General features: G+C 37.5%; 1 protein-coding gene across 3 annotated transcripts in view; it reads right to left on the bottom strand.

Moving 5' to 3' along the window:
- IMPG1 (interphotoreceptor matrix proteoglycan 1) overlaps positions 1 to 8298 on the bottom strand; it is a 56747-nt gene extending 48449 nt beyond the window's left edge. Inside the window, exon 1 of one of the 3 annotated variants that reach the window (XM_069851354.1) lies at positions 7490 to 8298. In XM_069851354.1, coding sequence (XP_069707455.1) covers positions 7490 to 7556 — 67 coding nt within the window. In that variant the 5' untranslated portion in view covers positions 7557 to 8298. The remainder of the gene's footprint in view (positions 1 to 7489) is intronic. The other 2 variants (XM_069851353.1, XM_069851355.1) reach the window with 2 other exon arrangements.
- Positions 8299 to 16053: the final 7755 nt, after the last annotated feature.

Here is a 16053-nt window from a genome sequence, read left to right as displayed (position 1 = left end):
ATAAGAATTTTGTTACTGTTAATAACATTGTTAACTAAATAAGGGAAAGCTCACATGAATACTTATGTATTGTATTTCTGTTCTTATCCTTATGTTAAAAATATTAAATGTTTGGTTGTAGTGAAACAATCTACACTTCAAAACATACATGGAAAAAATCTGGAGAAGAACGTCATAAATGACTTTGAAATACATGGTATAGCAATGACAATAGTAAATGTCTACATTTTTAATAAAAAAACCCCAAACTTTGTTTTAATCATGTTACATTCCAAACTAGGAAATGGCATTAGATAATGATTCTTTTGCAGAGCACTTTAACCTGGATTTACATTTCAGTACCAAAGATCACCGTTGCGTTTCGGAATTTCAGTAAGTGTGGAGAGTTTAAATCCTTTACATTGGTAATACTGAGAAACTGAACTAGATTTCATAAACCCTCAGCTGTTCCCCTCCTCACAGATACTCACACAAATATATGTTATTTTTTATGCCAAGTGGAGAATCATAATTGTGAAATCAATCAACTTAGGAAAAAATCCTAAGAAGATAATTTGAGACAAATTTTATGAAATTTCTGCTTAGACGTTGTAGCAGAGAAACATTATTCTCTACCTCTCTAAATACAAAATTTGTTAAAATCTTTGACATGGTAGCTATACAATTCATGGCAAGATAACTAAAGTGAATAATCTACCTATGATAGATAACAACAGAAAACATAATATGCCACTGTTAAGATTCTCCTGCTTTTGTGGATGTAGTTGTCAAATACTGACTAACAATGAACCCAAGCTCACAATAAATGCATTCTGTACCAACCACAAATATTGATCATACTGAAAGCTTTATGAGTCAACATGTGATTTTGACTCATTTTCTTTCTACATGAAAGAGAAACTCCTGTTTTCCTTGTCATCGTATGTCTCATTTAAGGCAGAAATATATATCATCTCTTTCAGACATATAAATGCAAATTCTAGTGAAGAATCTTCCTTGTTATTCACCAACTCACTAACCACTGCCACTTGAATTCATGGAAAATATAAAAGGCAGTCTATGGCTTCATTACTAACACCTGAATCCTGTAATAGTCTGCTTAAGGTCCAGAACCTGGGCTAGTGACTGCTTTGAAGCCTGATTTATTTTAACGTTGATGTATGAAACATATATCAGTTTTTCTCTGGCCATCTTGGAAGCATCCAGCCTGAAATATTGCTCTATTATCCTATACAGTTTACATCAAAGGATGAGAGAAAATGTTTTAAAGGTTTCAGTAGTTCTTGGAGGCATCTGTCCAATCTGCAGTGTTAAAACACTCACTTGAGCACCTCTGTGAATAAGTTTTTAATCGTTCTTACTCAAGTTGTACAACTGTCCTCTGAGAAAGCCAGTGAGACAGCATAAATTTAAGTTTCAATGACATTTTGCCATGCATTTCAATATTTTAACAGCTGCGATGGTGTGGGTCAAAGAGTCACAGTACAGAATAGTTCTATTGAGGTGTTCAAACCCGATAACGATTAGAATGGTTGGCATGTGAGAAGGCTTTCAAGAGTCAGAAGCCTCAGTGCCAGCCCTTTGCTTGAACTCGTGTAATTTGAAGTGTTCAATTTTACGCACAGTGTAGGGGTGCATCCTGCAATGCAGTCTACGGTCTCTGGTTAACTGACTCCACCTCATTTTGACAGAGGGGCTTGGACTTAACCTTACTTAGTTATGTGTCAAGCTGCATAGACCAAGTTAGTTTGGGAGGACAGTAGGAGGTCACCTTGTCCAATTCCTTGCTTTAAACAAGGCCAGCTTTGGAGCTAGATTAAATTAATCTAGTTTTGAGGGAGAAGAAGAAATTGAAAAGATTAGAACCACATTCATTTTGTGCTGTAATCACAAATTATAAAATGGAAGATGGATGTATTACTGCTTCCTACTTGAAACTCCTGGGGCTTCAATGATCTGCGTTGACTCTGGGCTGGACAGGCACACACTCTCCTGGGTGGAAAACTGGTTGGATGGCCGGGCCCAGAGAGTGGTGGTAAATGGTGTGAAATCCAGCTGGAGGCCAGTGACAAGTGGGGTTCCCCAGGGCTCAGTGCTGGGTCCAGCCCTGTTCAATGTCTTCATCAATGACCTGGATGAAGGCATCGAATGCACCCTTAGCAAGTTTGCGGATGACACTAAGCTGGGTGGAAGTGTCGATCTGCTGGAGGGTCGGGAGGCTCTGCAAAGGGATCTGAACAGGCTGGACCGCTGGGCAGAGTCCAATGGCATGAGGTTTAACAAGGCCAAATGCCGGGTCCTGCACTTGGGGCACAACAACCCTGTGCAGTGCTACAGACTGGGAGAAGTCTGTCTAGAAAGCTGCCTGGAGGAGAGGGACCTGGGGGTGTTGGTTGACAGCCGACTGAATATGAGCCAGCAGTGTGCCCAGGTGGCCAAGAAGGCCAATGGCATCTTGGCTTGTATCAGAAACGGCGTGACCAGCAGGTCCAGGGAGGTTATCCTCCCTCTGTACTCGGCACTGGTGAGACCGCTCCTCGAATCCTGTGTTCAGTTCTGGGCCCCTCACCACAAGAAGGATGTTGAGGCTCTGGAGAGAGTACAGAGAAGAGCAACAAAGCTGGTGAAAGGGCTGGAGAACAGGCCTTATGAGGAGCGGCTGAGAGAGCTGGGGTTGTTTAGCCTGGAGAAGAGGAGGCTGAGGGGTGACCTCATTGCTCTCTACAACTACCTGAAAGGACGTTGTAGAGAGGAGGGTGCTGGCCTCTTCTCCCAAGTGACAGGGGACAGGACAAGAGGGAATGGCCTCAAGCTCCGACAGGGGAGGTTTAGGCTAGACGTTAGGAAAAAATTCTTTACAGAAAGGGTCATTGGGCGCTGGAACAGGCTGCCCAGGGAGGTGGTTGAGTCGCCTTCCCTGGAGGTGTTTAAGGCACGGGTGGACGAGGTGCTGAGGGACATGGTTTAGTGTTTGGTAGGAACAGTTGGACTCGGTGATCCGGTGGGTCTCTTCCAACCTGGTTATTCTGTGATTCTGTGATTCTGTGATTCTGTGACTCCTGTATGAAAACGAATACCTGGAACATACTGAATAAAACTTATTCCAGGTAACAGGGTTACCAATATTGTCAACATACAATTGGATAAAGTTTGAGAGAGGGACTGAAAGGATTCAGTGGCCAAGAAAAATGTAATTTTGAATCTGCACTGATGCAGAAATTTAAAAGCCTGTAGAACCTTACCACCGAAAAGATAAACATGGTGGCCTAAGTATCTTAGCTATGTAGCTATGACTCTGGGTCCTACTGATTTGCAGGCATCTATGTGAGAATCAGCCTGCTAAATTCTGATACTGTCCTCCTTTATGACTGCAATGCCTCTTGCAGGCCAGGGCTTCAGTTTCAGTTTATACTTTAGGTCCTGATGTTTTTACGAAATGTGAATGGCTGTGTTACTCTGTCAGAAAGGTACATTGTAAGGTTAAAACTGGTGGTATGCATGCATATTATGATAAGCCATGGTACAATTAAGTAAGAGTATATCAACACACCTATGCTGTGGGAGGCATCACAGTACTCTCACAGGATTGTAAATCTAATGTTTTCCTTATATACTACCATTCTGTAGTGTCTGTCCTGTAAATAGAGGCTGGTAGTGACTAAATGTCAGTATATTTGTATATAATAGCAAACATATAGATAGATATTTCTTTTTAGGAAGAAATATAGATATTTCTTTTTTGTTGTTTAGTATCACACATTCCTAAGGGGAAGAAATTATTTGAAACTCAGCTATGCTTGCAAAGTGCATGGAGTGTGCAGGACAGAACACTGAAAAAAATGGAAGAATTTTGTGAAAGAGAATGAGTAGAAGACTCTAATTTTAATCACAAAGGGACCGGGAATATGATAGAAATACAAAAGCAGAGGGGACAAAATATATTTTAAACATTTTAAAGGGTATAATGCAGTAGAATGCATGCACAGTTTTCCTTCTGGGAAGAAGACAGTGTGTTTGCTAAGTCTGCTGAGTGTTGGCCATGTCACTTAGTGAACTGCAGAAGCCACTAGGACACTACAACCAGCATAGAAATGAAGAATAGCATGAACAATAATCTGACTTCTAGCATGTTAAGATTACAAGTAAATTTACTTTATTGTAGCCTGTAAATGAATGCCCTGCAAATGGAGAAACCCCTTTAATGTTTACAGTAATCTTTTTGACCACAGTTGTTTTCAGAGAAAAAAAAATCTCACACACCTAGCTGTTCACTCACATACCGTTTACTAATCACTATGATTTGGGTGTGATTATATCTGAAATTAAGCCTTAAGATTCAGCGACAATATTCTAGTGTTTTTATTCAAGTTTGGCTTTTACCCAAGAAATAGATAAGATTAAAACCCTCACATAATCCAGTGATACATTTAATTGGGGGGAAAATGTTTTACTTTTCTTTTGTTTATAAGCACAACCAGGAAAGCTAGCTTTAACTTGGTAATCCTTGTTTTATCTGTGAAAATAGAAAATAATCTCAGTGTATAAAGCAGATGTCTTCTTTTTCTTTCTTTCTTTGAAGATTTATGTTGACTTCCCTTACTTTGGCTCAAATTTTCTTACCCCTTTTTCAAAGGCAGTTATAGTAATCAAGATTTGCAATACTTATTGCTGACTTGGAACAGCCGACCGGGAAGGGGTAAGTCAAAATGAATTAAAATGATTTCATAGAGCACACACAAAGCCCTTGTGTCCTAAAGAATGACCAAATAAACAGGATATTTACTCGCTGAATAAAAAATAACTCTGAACAGCCTTGAATGCTCTCTGACTCCCTTATGTTCTCAGTCTCATGTTAGGATACACTCAACATCAATGTACAGTTTGAGGAGTTCAAAGCTCCTCTCTATTTTCCTAGTTAGGTAGTGTAGGTTTTCAGTGGTTTGCAGTTCAACAGTTATATTGGGCATGTAGGCTGTTTTTTTTACCTTTTTTTTTTTTTCTATCGCAAAGATTTTAACCCCCTCACTTTCCCTTTCCATTGTCAGAAATAGTTTGTGTCAGGACAGTGGCAAAGACCTGAGTTCAAATCCTGAGGTATTTTCCTGGAGTCTGGCACTAGTCACGGCCAAAGATAAACACTCTATTTCTAGTTTTTATACTGCTCCCTACAGTTTCATGTTTGTTTGCTGTGGAATTAGAGGTGCTGTTGGAAAGCTTCGCAAATGACTGGAAGAAGGACTCTTTATGTCATAGAACAAGGAGGGAAAAGAAGGACCCAAAGACATTACTGAGCAAGACCCATTTGTTAATCTTGAAGTAGAGATGTGAGTAAAACAGGAATTTGAATTTAAGATAGTTTTGATTGTGAGAGAAGGAAAAAAATCAACCGATTAACCCCACGTTTATTCTTTTAAAATGGGAGTATTTTCTATCTTATTTCCTAGTTTGTCACAGTTGACATGCGCTGCAAAATTGAATAGCACGAAAGCCTCAAATTATCTATGTTAGGATGGCTAATGAGTGATTAATATAAGCATACAGACTACTGGGAGGACGTGGTGCTTTAGAAAATATTTTCTGGAAGTACCTGACCCTAATGTTAATTCATAAAATAACAGCTCCAGGAGCATCTCTGGTCTACTCCAGAAAAAAAGTTTCTTAACTCAAGCATTACATCTTCTGAGATTTGTGTGTGTATATTTGAGATAGCACAGTTTTGAAATAATATATATGGCATGACTACATGGTAATAAGAAGTAATCATTATGCATTTGCACATACCACGTCTACTTTATAAAACTGGTGGGAAGTAATTTTGCCAATTATTTGTCACAGTCATGTATAGAAAAAAATATTTTTTCCCTTGGAAGCATGAAAAATGAGAGAATTCCAAGACTGCTAAATAAGCAAGATGTTATTCAAAATTTATTATTCAACATTTCTTCCTGAGCTTCCTGGGTTTTGATAAACATCCTATGCACCAGACCATCTGCTATATCTCTTAGGAGGATAATATACAGTTCTGCATTTCTCTCTGTCATGATATCCTCCCAGAATTTTGCCGAAATCTTTTATGGGAAATGTGTTGTAGCATACAATCACAGCTTTCAACGGGTGAAATTTTGTGACCCCACTTTTTGTTTTCACTTTCTCAGTTCACAATTTTAAATATGGACTGTAATGATGCCATCAAGCATGCAATAATTACATGGAATTCATTGTATCTCTTTCTATTGTGGGATATGCTACCAAAATGCAAAACCCTGTGCATTTTGATATGACTTTTCTTCTTGTCAGACATGAATTATCATTGATTTTCTCTTTTTTTTGCCACATTTCCAAAATATCATTAATGATTAAATGACTATATTTACAGGAAACTAAAAAGTAAAAACAAGGAGCAACAGAATATAAATCTAGTGTTACCCAACATTTTTCCCAAGGATTTTTTTTCAGTACTGTAGTTGTCCACTACAGAAGATTTACATAATTTCAGTGAGACACAGTAGGGAAGTTTTCTATTTTTTATTAAATAAAATATGTGCAAAGAAAAGCAAGATCAAAAAAACCCCATGATGGGTAAATAAAGCTTTCCAAGTAGTATTGACAGTGGACTATGTTTCACACCACCTCTTTGACAAATATTTAAATACCATCAAGGAAACTTCTTTTTATTAATTTAATTTCTTTGCATTTAATTAACATGCCTGTGATTGACATAAAATAGGAGGCCATTCACTTGTGCAATCATGAAACAGTTGTAATGTTGATTTTTAATTCAATTATATAAATATCAAAGTATAGGTGGAAAGGTTAGTAAGAAATCTTCCCTAAAATTAAACATGTTCCCCAGAGCTCTAAAGCTATTGAATATAGAACAGAACATGGAAAAAACACATCACCGCCTTTTGGCTTATTTTTGTTGTTGAAAAAAACTTAAAAGTGCTGTGAATTTTTAAAGCAAACAATAACAACCTGTTGTTTTCTTGCAAGTAATTTTACAATTATTATTACAGTTATCCTAACTAGTACTGCTATGTTTTGTATATGTGCCAATATGGTTTCTTCCTCCAGAATTAGTATATCTTTTTGAACTTATTTCTGACAATGGCTAGTAAACACAAAGTCATATTCTACTATGTTCCCTTCATTTCAAGGATAGCAGACCATCTTTAACAACATGATGTCCTTTCAGCTATTTTGCCCCTTCCGTATAATTGGTTTTGAAATCATATTTTTTCATAATAGAACACATGCAGTTAAAACAAAACTAAACGGCATCTCTTAGAAAGGTTGTAAAACCTGGGAAACGTGCATAAGAAATCTTGCCCATGTTTTATTTTCCAACTTTATAGCAATGTCAGTTGCTATACAGTCTCTAGCTGTATATTTCCAAGCAAACAATTCTGTAATGTGAAAATATCCTACTCTCTTTTTTTTTCAGTATCTGCCGTGTAAATTAGTATAAAGCTCTTATATATTAACTTACCTCTGTCCCCCTGAACTTGGAGAGCAAGGCAAATGATCAAAAATATGAATCCAGTTTTCAAATGCATGCTGTCTCTTGATCATTCACAGTTTTCAAGAACAATCGTGCAGGAAATAAGAATATTTAGGTCAAGTAGAAGAATTCTTCTCCTTAAAGAACTAAAATACCCAAATGTCTTTCCTCTTTTGAAATTATTTTTCAGGTGTCGCCAGCCTTGGACAAAAATGAATTGCAACTAGACAAAGAGAACAACAGGTGCCAGAATGCAAGAGCTGGACAAACTCCTCCAACACACACACTTCCAGCCCAGGGGACCAATAGACAGAGACAGGGACTGGAGTGGTAAGACAAGAGTGACGAAGTTTTAAAAAAAAGCAGTGTCTGTTTCTGGAATAATCTGTTTATCTGCTGCTCAGACATAATCCCTCTTACGGTCCAGCTGGAAGAGCTTTCTTCATCTTATTAACCTTCTGGAGTAGCATCTGTCAACCCCAGAAGACTTCAGTAGCACCACGATAAACAACGGAAGTCTCTTCTAGTGCCCATTGCTTCCAAACATCGATCCTTTGGGCATTCCGGAGTTCTCACATGTCAGCAGAGGTGAAAACATGAGTAGAGCTAATTTTGCTATTTCCAAATCAGTGATTAGAAACTCATGGAATTTCCTTTGTAAAGGAAGACAGCCTGTTCTGAAAGAATGTACTATACTCAGCTTTTCCACTGCGTATGTCTTGGAAGTCCCTCTCTCTTGTCATTCCAAACCTCTGCTGTTGAAGTATTCCTCTCAGAGCAGTGATGATGATGTTCTGTGACAGCAGTGAAATGATGTGACTCAGCAGTAAAAGTGCAGCAGTGTTCAGGGCTGGCACGATCTGATGCCCACTTGGGAGTGGGGGAGGGAAGGTGCTGCATGGAAGGAGAACAAGAAATGCTGCTGGGAAATGCTGTTTTGAACACAGTTATAACCAGGCCAAGAACTGACAGTGAGTGAATGCACTTTTCAAACAACTGTTCCAGCTTCACAAATAACTGGTCCGGTTACATATTTAGCATGTCGAAGTGTTCCGTAATTACGTTTTATTTCCCAGAATTTTTTTTACTGTTGCATTACACCTAAAAATCTACCAGATAGGCATCTGTAATAGTTTGTCCCTCTTAGAGATTTTTGTGCAACTGTGTTTCAACATAGGAAGTATCTAGACTGGCAGGAAGAATACATTTTCTAGCACTGTTAAGTACAAGTTACTTTAAGAACAACCTTCATTTGAACCCAATCAATATTCTATTTTTACTTAGGATTTAAAAAATGTTAACCTCCCTCCCTTCCCGAGGTTGCCTAATTTTAACTACTCAGACCAGTTAATACAGGGGCTGGGCTGGGACCAGATGAGATCCGTTTTTTTTTTTCCATTTCCACAACCTTCTGATTTTCAGTGCTTATTTTAATGCTTTATGCAAATAGTTTCATGCACATTGGTTTATTGTTCTAATAAAACAAATTAAGAAGACTTTGCCAGCAGCACGATGCAAGGCAACAGTGGAGAAGATCAGGATTTCATCTGGATAAAATTTGTGTTTTACAGAATGATCATTCTTTAATATTTTATGTTTGTATATTTTATGTATCGTAATCATATGGTATATAGTGTAGTCATATAAGTACTACCTCTATGAATCAGGTAAGCATTAACAAGCATCTATATGCATATTATAGTTGGAAAGATGAAGTTCCCACTATATATTATCTTATTTTCAGTCTGCAACAATTAGAAGTGCGGGGAATTTTTCTGAGGGTGGGGGAATCCACTGTTTCTAGTGACAGGATTGGCAAAAGTCACAGATTATTTCCTTAGAGCACCCTAGGTAGAAAACTCCCTAGGGAACTTGCTAGGAAAGTCATCTTTTAATTCTTTTAGGAATTTAATTTAAGCATCAGATTGAATTTTGAGAATGTGGAACAAAGAGGGTTACTTAATTGCTAGCAGAGACTTGTCAGTGAAACCTGAGGCAGGAATCTGAAATCCTTTATCAAAGCTTTTGTTTAAAAATGTACTTTTGAGCCCTTTATGTGTTGGAGAAGACAAACTTTTAATACAACATACTCTTACCTTTCAGAGACAGAGGAACAGGAACAATTCTAGAACACATCACAGCGTTGTTTAGCGTCAAGGTATGACTTCGAAAATATTGAGCTTTGTAGGTAAACTGGCTAAAAATTTGTAGGGCAGAAGACTTCTTGCTTTGAGATGATGCTTAAATCATGAATATTTCAAACTGATTACTGTTAAGGCAGTGTCTTCTATATATTTCCATTCAATTAAGAAATTTTGTTACTAACCTTGATAACTGCCTCAGTGGAAGCAAACAAGAACGATAAACACTCATTAAAGATAAAGCAATATTATCCAGGGACCACTCCATCTCTAAGTACTGTAGTGTTTAATTATAGGTCACTGTTAATTACTCCAGAAGTGCTTCTTCTAGTTGGTTTGTTGTCAACAATAATTATATATTGTTAAAGACGGGATTAAAAAAATTTTACTGAGATTCAATAGCATGTAATAAATATAATACCAAGACATGCAAATGGCAAAACTGACCACTAAGATACTCAATCACCAAGTATAAGTGCTTGTAAATTGGTTAAATCGGACTTTTTAATGGTCAACTCAATGAGTCTCTCCACCTATAATACTGCTCTGTTGTTTAAGTCCAACTCAAGCTGTTTGCTTGCAGAAAAAAGACAGTTTAGGCCATCAAGATCTCAGTTCAAAGGTGTTTGTTGTAAATTGTTGGTAAGTCTTAGGCTCACAGCATTACCACAAAAATGATCTAATTGTTGCCCTGCACAGAGCTAGATTTTTGGTACCCCATGTAGGTATAGAAATCAGAGTGCCAGCCAACTCATGTTCCCCATTGTTGTGGTTTGGGCTACATTACAGTCAGTTTTGTGCCTAACTCAGTTGCTCTAAGTAACTTCATTTTTCTGAAAGCTAACTGCATGTTTTTGAGACAGTGCTCTTATCTAAAGAAAACACAGGACATTGGTATGCAAAAAGGCCAATGCTTGTACTTAACCAAGGCCATCCTCAAGCTGGCAGAAGGGGGACACACCTTGTGAGGAGGGTGAATAGGGCAGGTGACTCTAAACTCACCAACTGAGTATTCCATCCCATGTACATCATACTTGGAATATGATCTGATCCCAGATCCTTGTGTTCCCGAATCCAGCTCCTTCTTCCTAGCTGCAAACCCATTCTCTCGTGTCTGCTCTGCAGCATTTGTGGTGACGTAGAGTCACTGAGGCGTGAGGGTAGGGTGTGATCCCATATGTTTGTATATATTTTATTACTTTCTAATTATTTTCATGATTATTGTTACTGTTATCAGTTCATGAAAGCTGTAGTTTTAATTTCCAACCTATGAGTCTCTTTCCTCACATTTCTCTCTCCCCTCTCCCTACAGGGTGGGGTGGTGATGGGAATTTTGGAAGCTCAGCTGTATGGGTTTTTTTTCTGCTGAAATTTAGCCAGGTGAGGCTAAACCTTGATACCCATAAAAGCAAGTCAGATTCAACACCAATAATGTCAGAGATTATAACATCTAAGATTGACTTCCAGTTTTAGTTGTCTTGAGTAATTTCTCCTACTGGTGTAACCAACAGTTTTCCTTATAATTTTGAAGCTGCATTTACCCGAGAGGCCTGTCCCACCCTGGTGAAGTGGAGAACTATAATCATGAAGTACTTTTAAAATAACCTCAAGTCTTTCTCTGGTATTCATTATTTCCACAGGAACCAGATTGGTACCTGGCAGCCAGCATGCACCAGGCACAGCTGTAGGCTTCCGATTAAAAGTGAGGAAACTTGGGTGGCTCTGCTCCATTCTCTGCTAATGAGTTTAGCCAAACCAAGCTCTGTCTTCATATCTGCCAATGGATGCATTAAAATGTAGGTAAAATATTTCACAAATAATTATTTTAAATGTTAAAATTAATATTTTTTAAAATGTTCTTGTTGCATATCAAGGCTAAACATTATCAGTAGTCCTGGAGTGGATTAAAAAAGTTTTCATGAAGAAAACAAATAGTGTTTTTGTTCTTTGAGTTTTTCTGGTTGAACAGTATTTGTATTTTTGTCTCTACTCTTGACCAGGCACCGTATTTTATTTCTCTTACTGAAGAAATACAAGACATTTAGTCACTAGATGAAATCAAATAAAAAAGATAAATAAACACATATTCCTCAAGACAGTTAAAAATACCTATGTTTTGTTATTGTTTTTGCATATATTTCATAGACAATTCATCTTTCTGATGTGTCTCCTTAGCGGCAAATAAGGAATAAATAAGACTTCATCAGGGAAAAGAAAGTCTGAAACTAAGAAAATATTTTCTCCCTGAAAGAATTGATCCGTGCCCAGTCCTCATGCTTGCAAATGTCCAATTTTGTTTCAGACCAATTTTTCTTTGAAACCAATTTCTACTGGGAATTCTTGCAGTTTTCTCTCAAAACTGAACCCAGCCACTATAATCACAGAAGACTGCTACATAACTCACTTTGCTGATAGTCATAGACAGTGCTGTTATACGGGTAATGCACTGTTTCTATTGGGGTTTCATTAAAATAATAATAATGGAGCAAATGCTGTGGAAATGTAGTGAATTTGTAATCTGGGTAAATGCTAGATCACAGAATCACAGAATAACCAGGTTGGACGAGACCCACCGGATCATCGAGTCCAACCATTCCTATCAAACACTAAACCATATCCCTTAGCACCTCGTCCACCCGTGCCTTAAACACCTCCAGGGAAGGTGACTCAACCACCTCCCTGGGCAGCCTCTGCCAGTGCCCAATGACCCTTTCTGTAAAGAATTTTTTCCTAACGTCTAGCCTAAACCTCCCCTGGTGGAGCTTGAGGCCATTCCCTCTTGTCCTGTCCCCTGTCACTTGGAAGAAGAGGCCAGCACCCTCCTCTCTACAACCTCCTTTCAGGTAGTTGTAGAAAGCAATGAGGTCTCCCCTCAGCCTCCTCTTCTCCAGGCTAAACAACCCCAGCTCTCTCAGCTGCTCCTTATAAGACCTGTTCTCCAGCCCCTTCACCAGCTTCGTTGCTCTTCTCTGGACTCGTTCCAGAGCCTCAACATCCTTCTTGTGGTGAGGGGCCCAGAACTGAACACAGTATTAGATGTGGAATAATAATTTGGTTTAGAATAAAGTAAATTTGAATTGTGAAAAATAGCCAATAACTGATATCAGTGACCCAGGATTTCAAACTAAAGTGAGAGATTAAGGTTCTGAGGTGCTGGTTGTGTGACTGAGTGTTCAAATTTGCCTCTATACCAAAGGATAGAGTTTTTAGAAAGGTTTTTAGAAGACAGGTTTGGACAATTTTCCTGCAGCAAGTTTAACTTTTCTGCTAGGCAAATTGACAAAACCCACAATTAAACAAATAAGCACAATGACAAGAATGATCTGGCTGATACAATATCCACAGACAGTCAACAGTTTTTTTTAATGAGGTTTACTCTTAAAGAAACCAAGCTGTCATGGAGTAAAACCAAAATATTCTGTATTAATAGCTTGTTAAAATATGAGAAATCAGGGAAAGAAATAAGAATTTCAAAGACTGTTTGTCCATTTGATTTTGTGCTGAAAAAGGGGACAAGTGATAAGGTAACAGAATTTGCTGATAGTACAGAATTGCTTGGAACTGTTAACACTTAACACTAGTAGTGAAAAGATGCAGAACTGTGTCCTGCTGCTCAATGTAGATAACAAAGCTGCAGATGAAATGTAATCATAGGAAGACAAAATAGTATCAATGAACTGATAATTATTTGCTCTAAATGAGCAATAGCAATTTCACAAGAAGAGTTTGAAAGAATAAGTTTCTGATAAATGCAGCTCAATCTTTCGGCATGATCCAAAGGAGGAATAGGTGGAATAGAACATTAGTGCTTTATAAAAAAGGAATAGAAAGAAAAGTAATTTTTCTTTTTACTAAAATATTATATCATACATATTTAATAATGCTCTGGTCCTGCAATAGCAATAATACATAGTAAAACTAGAAACGTAAATGAGATGGTGGTGAAGATTAGCAGAGGAATGGAATGGTTTCTGTGTAAGGAAATATCACACAGACTAGGAGTTTTTGGACTGAAAGAGAGTGATGACAGAAAGTTTGAGAAAATGATTAAATTATAGTTTTTCTTGTTACATGAGAATGGAACAATAATTTTTCCAATTTAAATATGGAAGTTTACTTCCTTTATATGAGAACAAGAAGGAATTTGACACACTCTTGAACACTAAGTCCATCAAGGAACACAACATTCATCCTGTTCCTATTGCAACCTCTTGCACAAAATCTGTGCAAACACAGTGATGGGAAACTAGGAACATAATCACTTATTCTTTCCTGTTCCTTATATTATTTCCCTATCCTAGCCATAAACGTAGATAAGATAGATTAACTAGATTCTTGATAGGATCCAACATGATTACTGTTAGGCACTGAGCTGTAGTCTCCAACTGAGACTGACCAGCCATTAAAGTCAAGCTAACACAGTAGTTATAAAAATTCCTGCTCATACTGAATGGTGAAGTACACTCATCCATTTTCTGTGATATCTTTCTCTTCCAAAACAAGGAGCCTGAAAAGATGTCTCCAGCATTCTCTGGGGTCTTTCAAAAGTTTTGCTGTTTTGCTGTTCACACAGTTATGAAGTTCTAGCAACACTTATTATTTAGAATGGGAAAAAATATTGTGTGCATACATTTACATGAAAAATTACAGACATAACCCTGATGACTGCTTGACCCCATCATCTGCATTTTCTTCTTAAATGTTTTATATTTTACAGTCTTAAAGAGATTATTGTATTTAGATACTATTTAGTGTGATAAGGGAGATAACAGTATGAAAAAAAGCATGGCATTTAGTAAGTAATACGACATAATTTTGAGGAAAATACCCTAGCCTGACTGCAATTTCAGGATGATCGCTGATAAATTATGCTAGTATTGATAGTTCTATGATCAATCTGTAGCACCATCAACTGTATAAACTGGACTAAAATGACTTTTTTCCTAGTGGGCAGTGATACAGCAAGCTGATTATTAGCTTCCAGTCAGTGGAGATAAAGACTAGAGCACATCTGCTCAAACAGATTATCATGCACTTCCTTGCGTACCAATACTCAGCTTTCTGTTATTCCCGGAACATCAAGCTTACATCATGGGGAGCTGTAATCAGCTGGAATACACTTCTTCCCATACTTGACAAGATTTTTTTGTCTTGATTCTTGGAAAGGGTCTTTCTAGATCTAGCTGACAGAGTTAAGTGATGGATTTATGACTCACAAAACTGTCCTCAGCAGAGTAGTGAATTAAATTGACCATTGTTGTTATCAGCTATAAAAAATTCAAGCTATTAAAAGTGTCCCTGTAAATGAAGCAAGACTGCTGAGACATGGTCTTTTACAATATGTGTTGCCTATCAGAAACGGGAAATGCAGGAGAAGCTGGTAGAAGAGTTTCTTTTTATGGTAATGGTAGAAGATGTTTAGTAGTGAGTGAGAAGGCAGGAAGGGAGATATCTAATATGTTAGGCACACTTGCATCTTTATATCAGCTTAGCTTTTCCCTCTGTGAGGGGTTTGTTATGAGATAATACTTACTCTTTCTTGCTGAGCCTAATGCTGTTCAGGTTAGGGTTTTTTTCCACAGTTTTTCTTTCAATTATGCCTTGACATGCAGTGTTTTATTTTCTAGACTTACCACATGAGAGAGAATGAAATGACCACATTTCCTGGGCACAGGACTGATCTGGTGGGCAAGAGGTTTTGGCTCAAGAAAAGGTCCTGCAAAAAAACTACTATGAAGCTGTTGCAAGGGAAGAAATTACAAACCTACCCAGAAAGAAAAAATATATGCATAAAATGTATGGAAATTTATTATCGTTATAGTAGAAACTATTTTTTTATGCTACTTGTTTTAACAGTTTCTTACTCTCCTTTTCCAGAAAGGGTGGGTGTTGCTTTTCTTTTCAGAAAGAGACAAGTGACAGTCAGTAGGAGTCTTATGGACCTGACTGACCATACCCTGGAACTTCCTGACCTGTATGTGTGATAGTAACTGTCATTAACAAAGTTAATGGCTGTGATAACATTTAGTTCCAGGAAGAGTAAATATACAAATTTAATGCCAATATTTCCTTAACAAAATGTAGGAAAATTGGAAGTAGTATTACGGAGGCTGTGTTTATTGAGGCCTTGCAAGGCACAGAGAATTATTTAAGTAATTTAAACACTTCTGTTTTCTGTATGATTGGTCTTTTAGCTTCTTTTACTTTTAGTAATGAACTACTGTGTTTGAACTCAGAGAAATTCTGTGAAATATTTTTCTGTCAAAGTTGCTTTGAGAAGTAGGTTATATGTCAACTTTACAAGTATTTGCTTCTCATCTAACAAGCTTCTTTCATGCTTTTGATAGATTCCCATTTCTTTTCTATTCAGCTGATGGTATCATACTTGTCATTGTTTACATAATGTATTCT

The sequence above is a fragment of the Phaenicophaeus curvirostris genome, chromosome 2 (genome assembly GCF_032191515.1).
Source record: "Phaenicophaeus curvirostris isolate KB17595 chromosome 2, BPBGC_Pcur_1.0, whole genome shotgun sequence".
Classification (NCBI taxonomy): Eukaryota; Metazoa; Chordata; class Aves; order Cuculiformes; family Cuculidae; genus Phaenicophaeus; species Phaenicophaeus curvirostris.
Note: the sequence above shows the minus strand (reverse complement) of the source record. Positions and strands in the feature narration are given on the sequence as shown.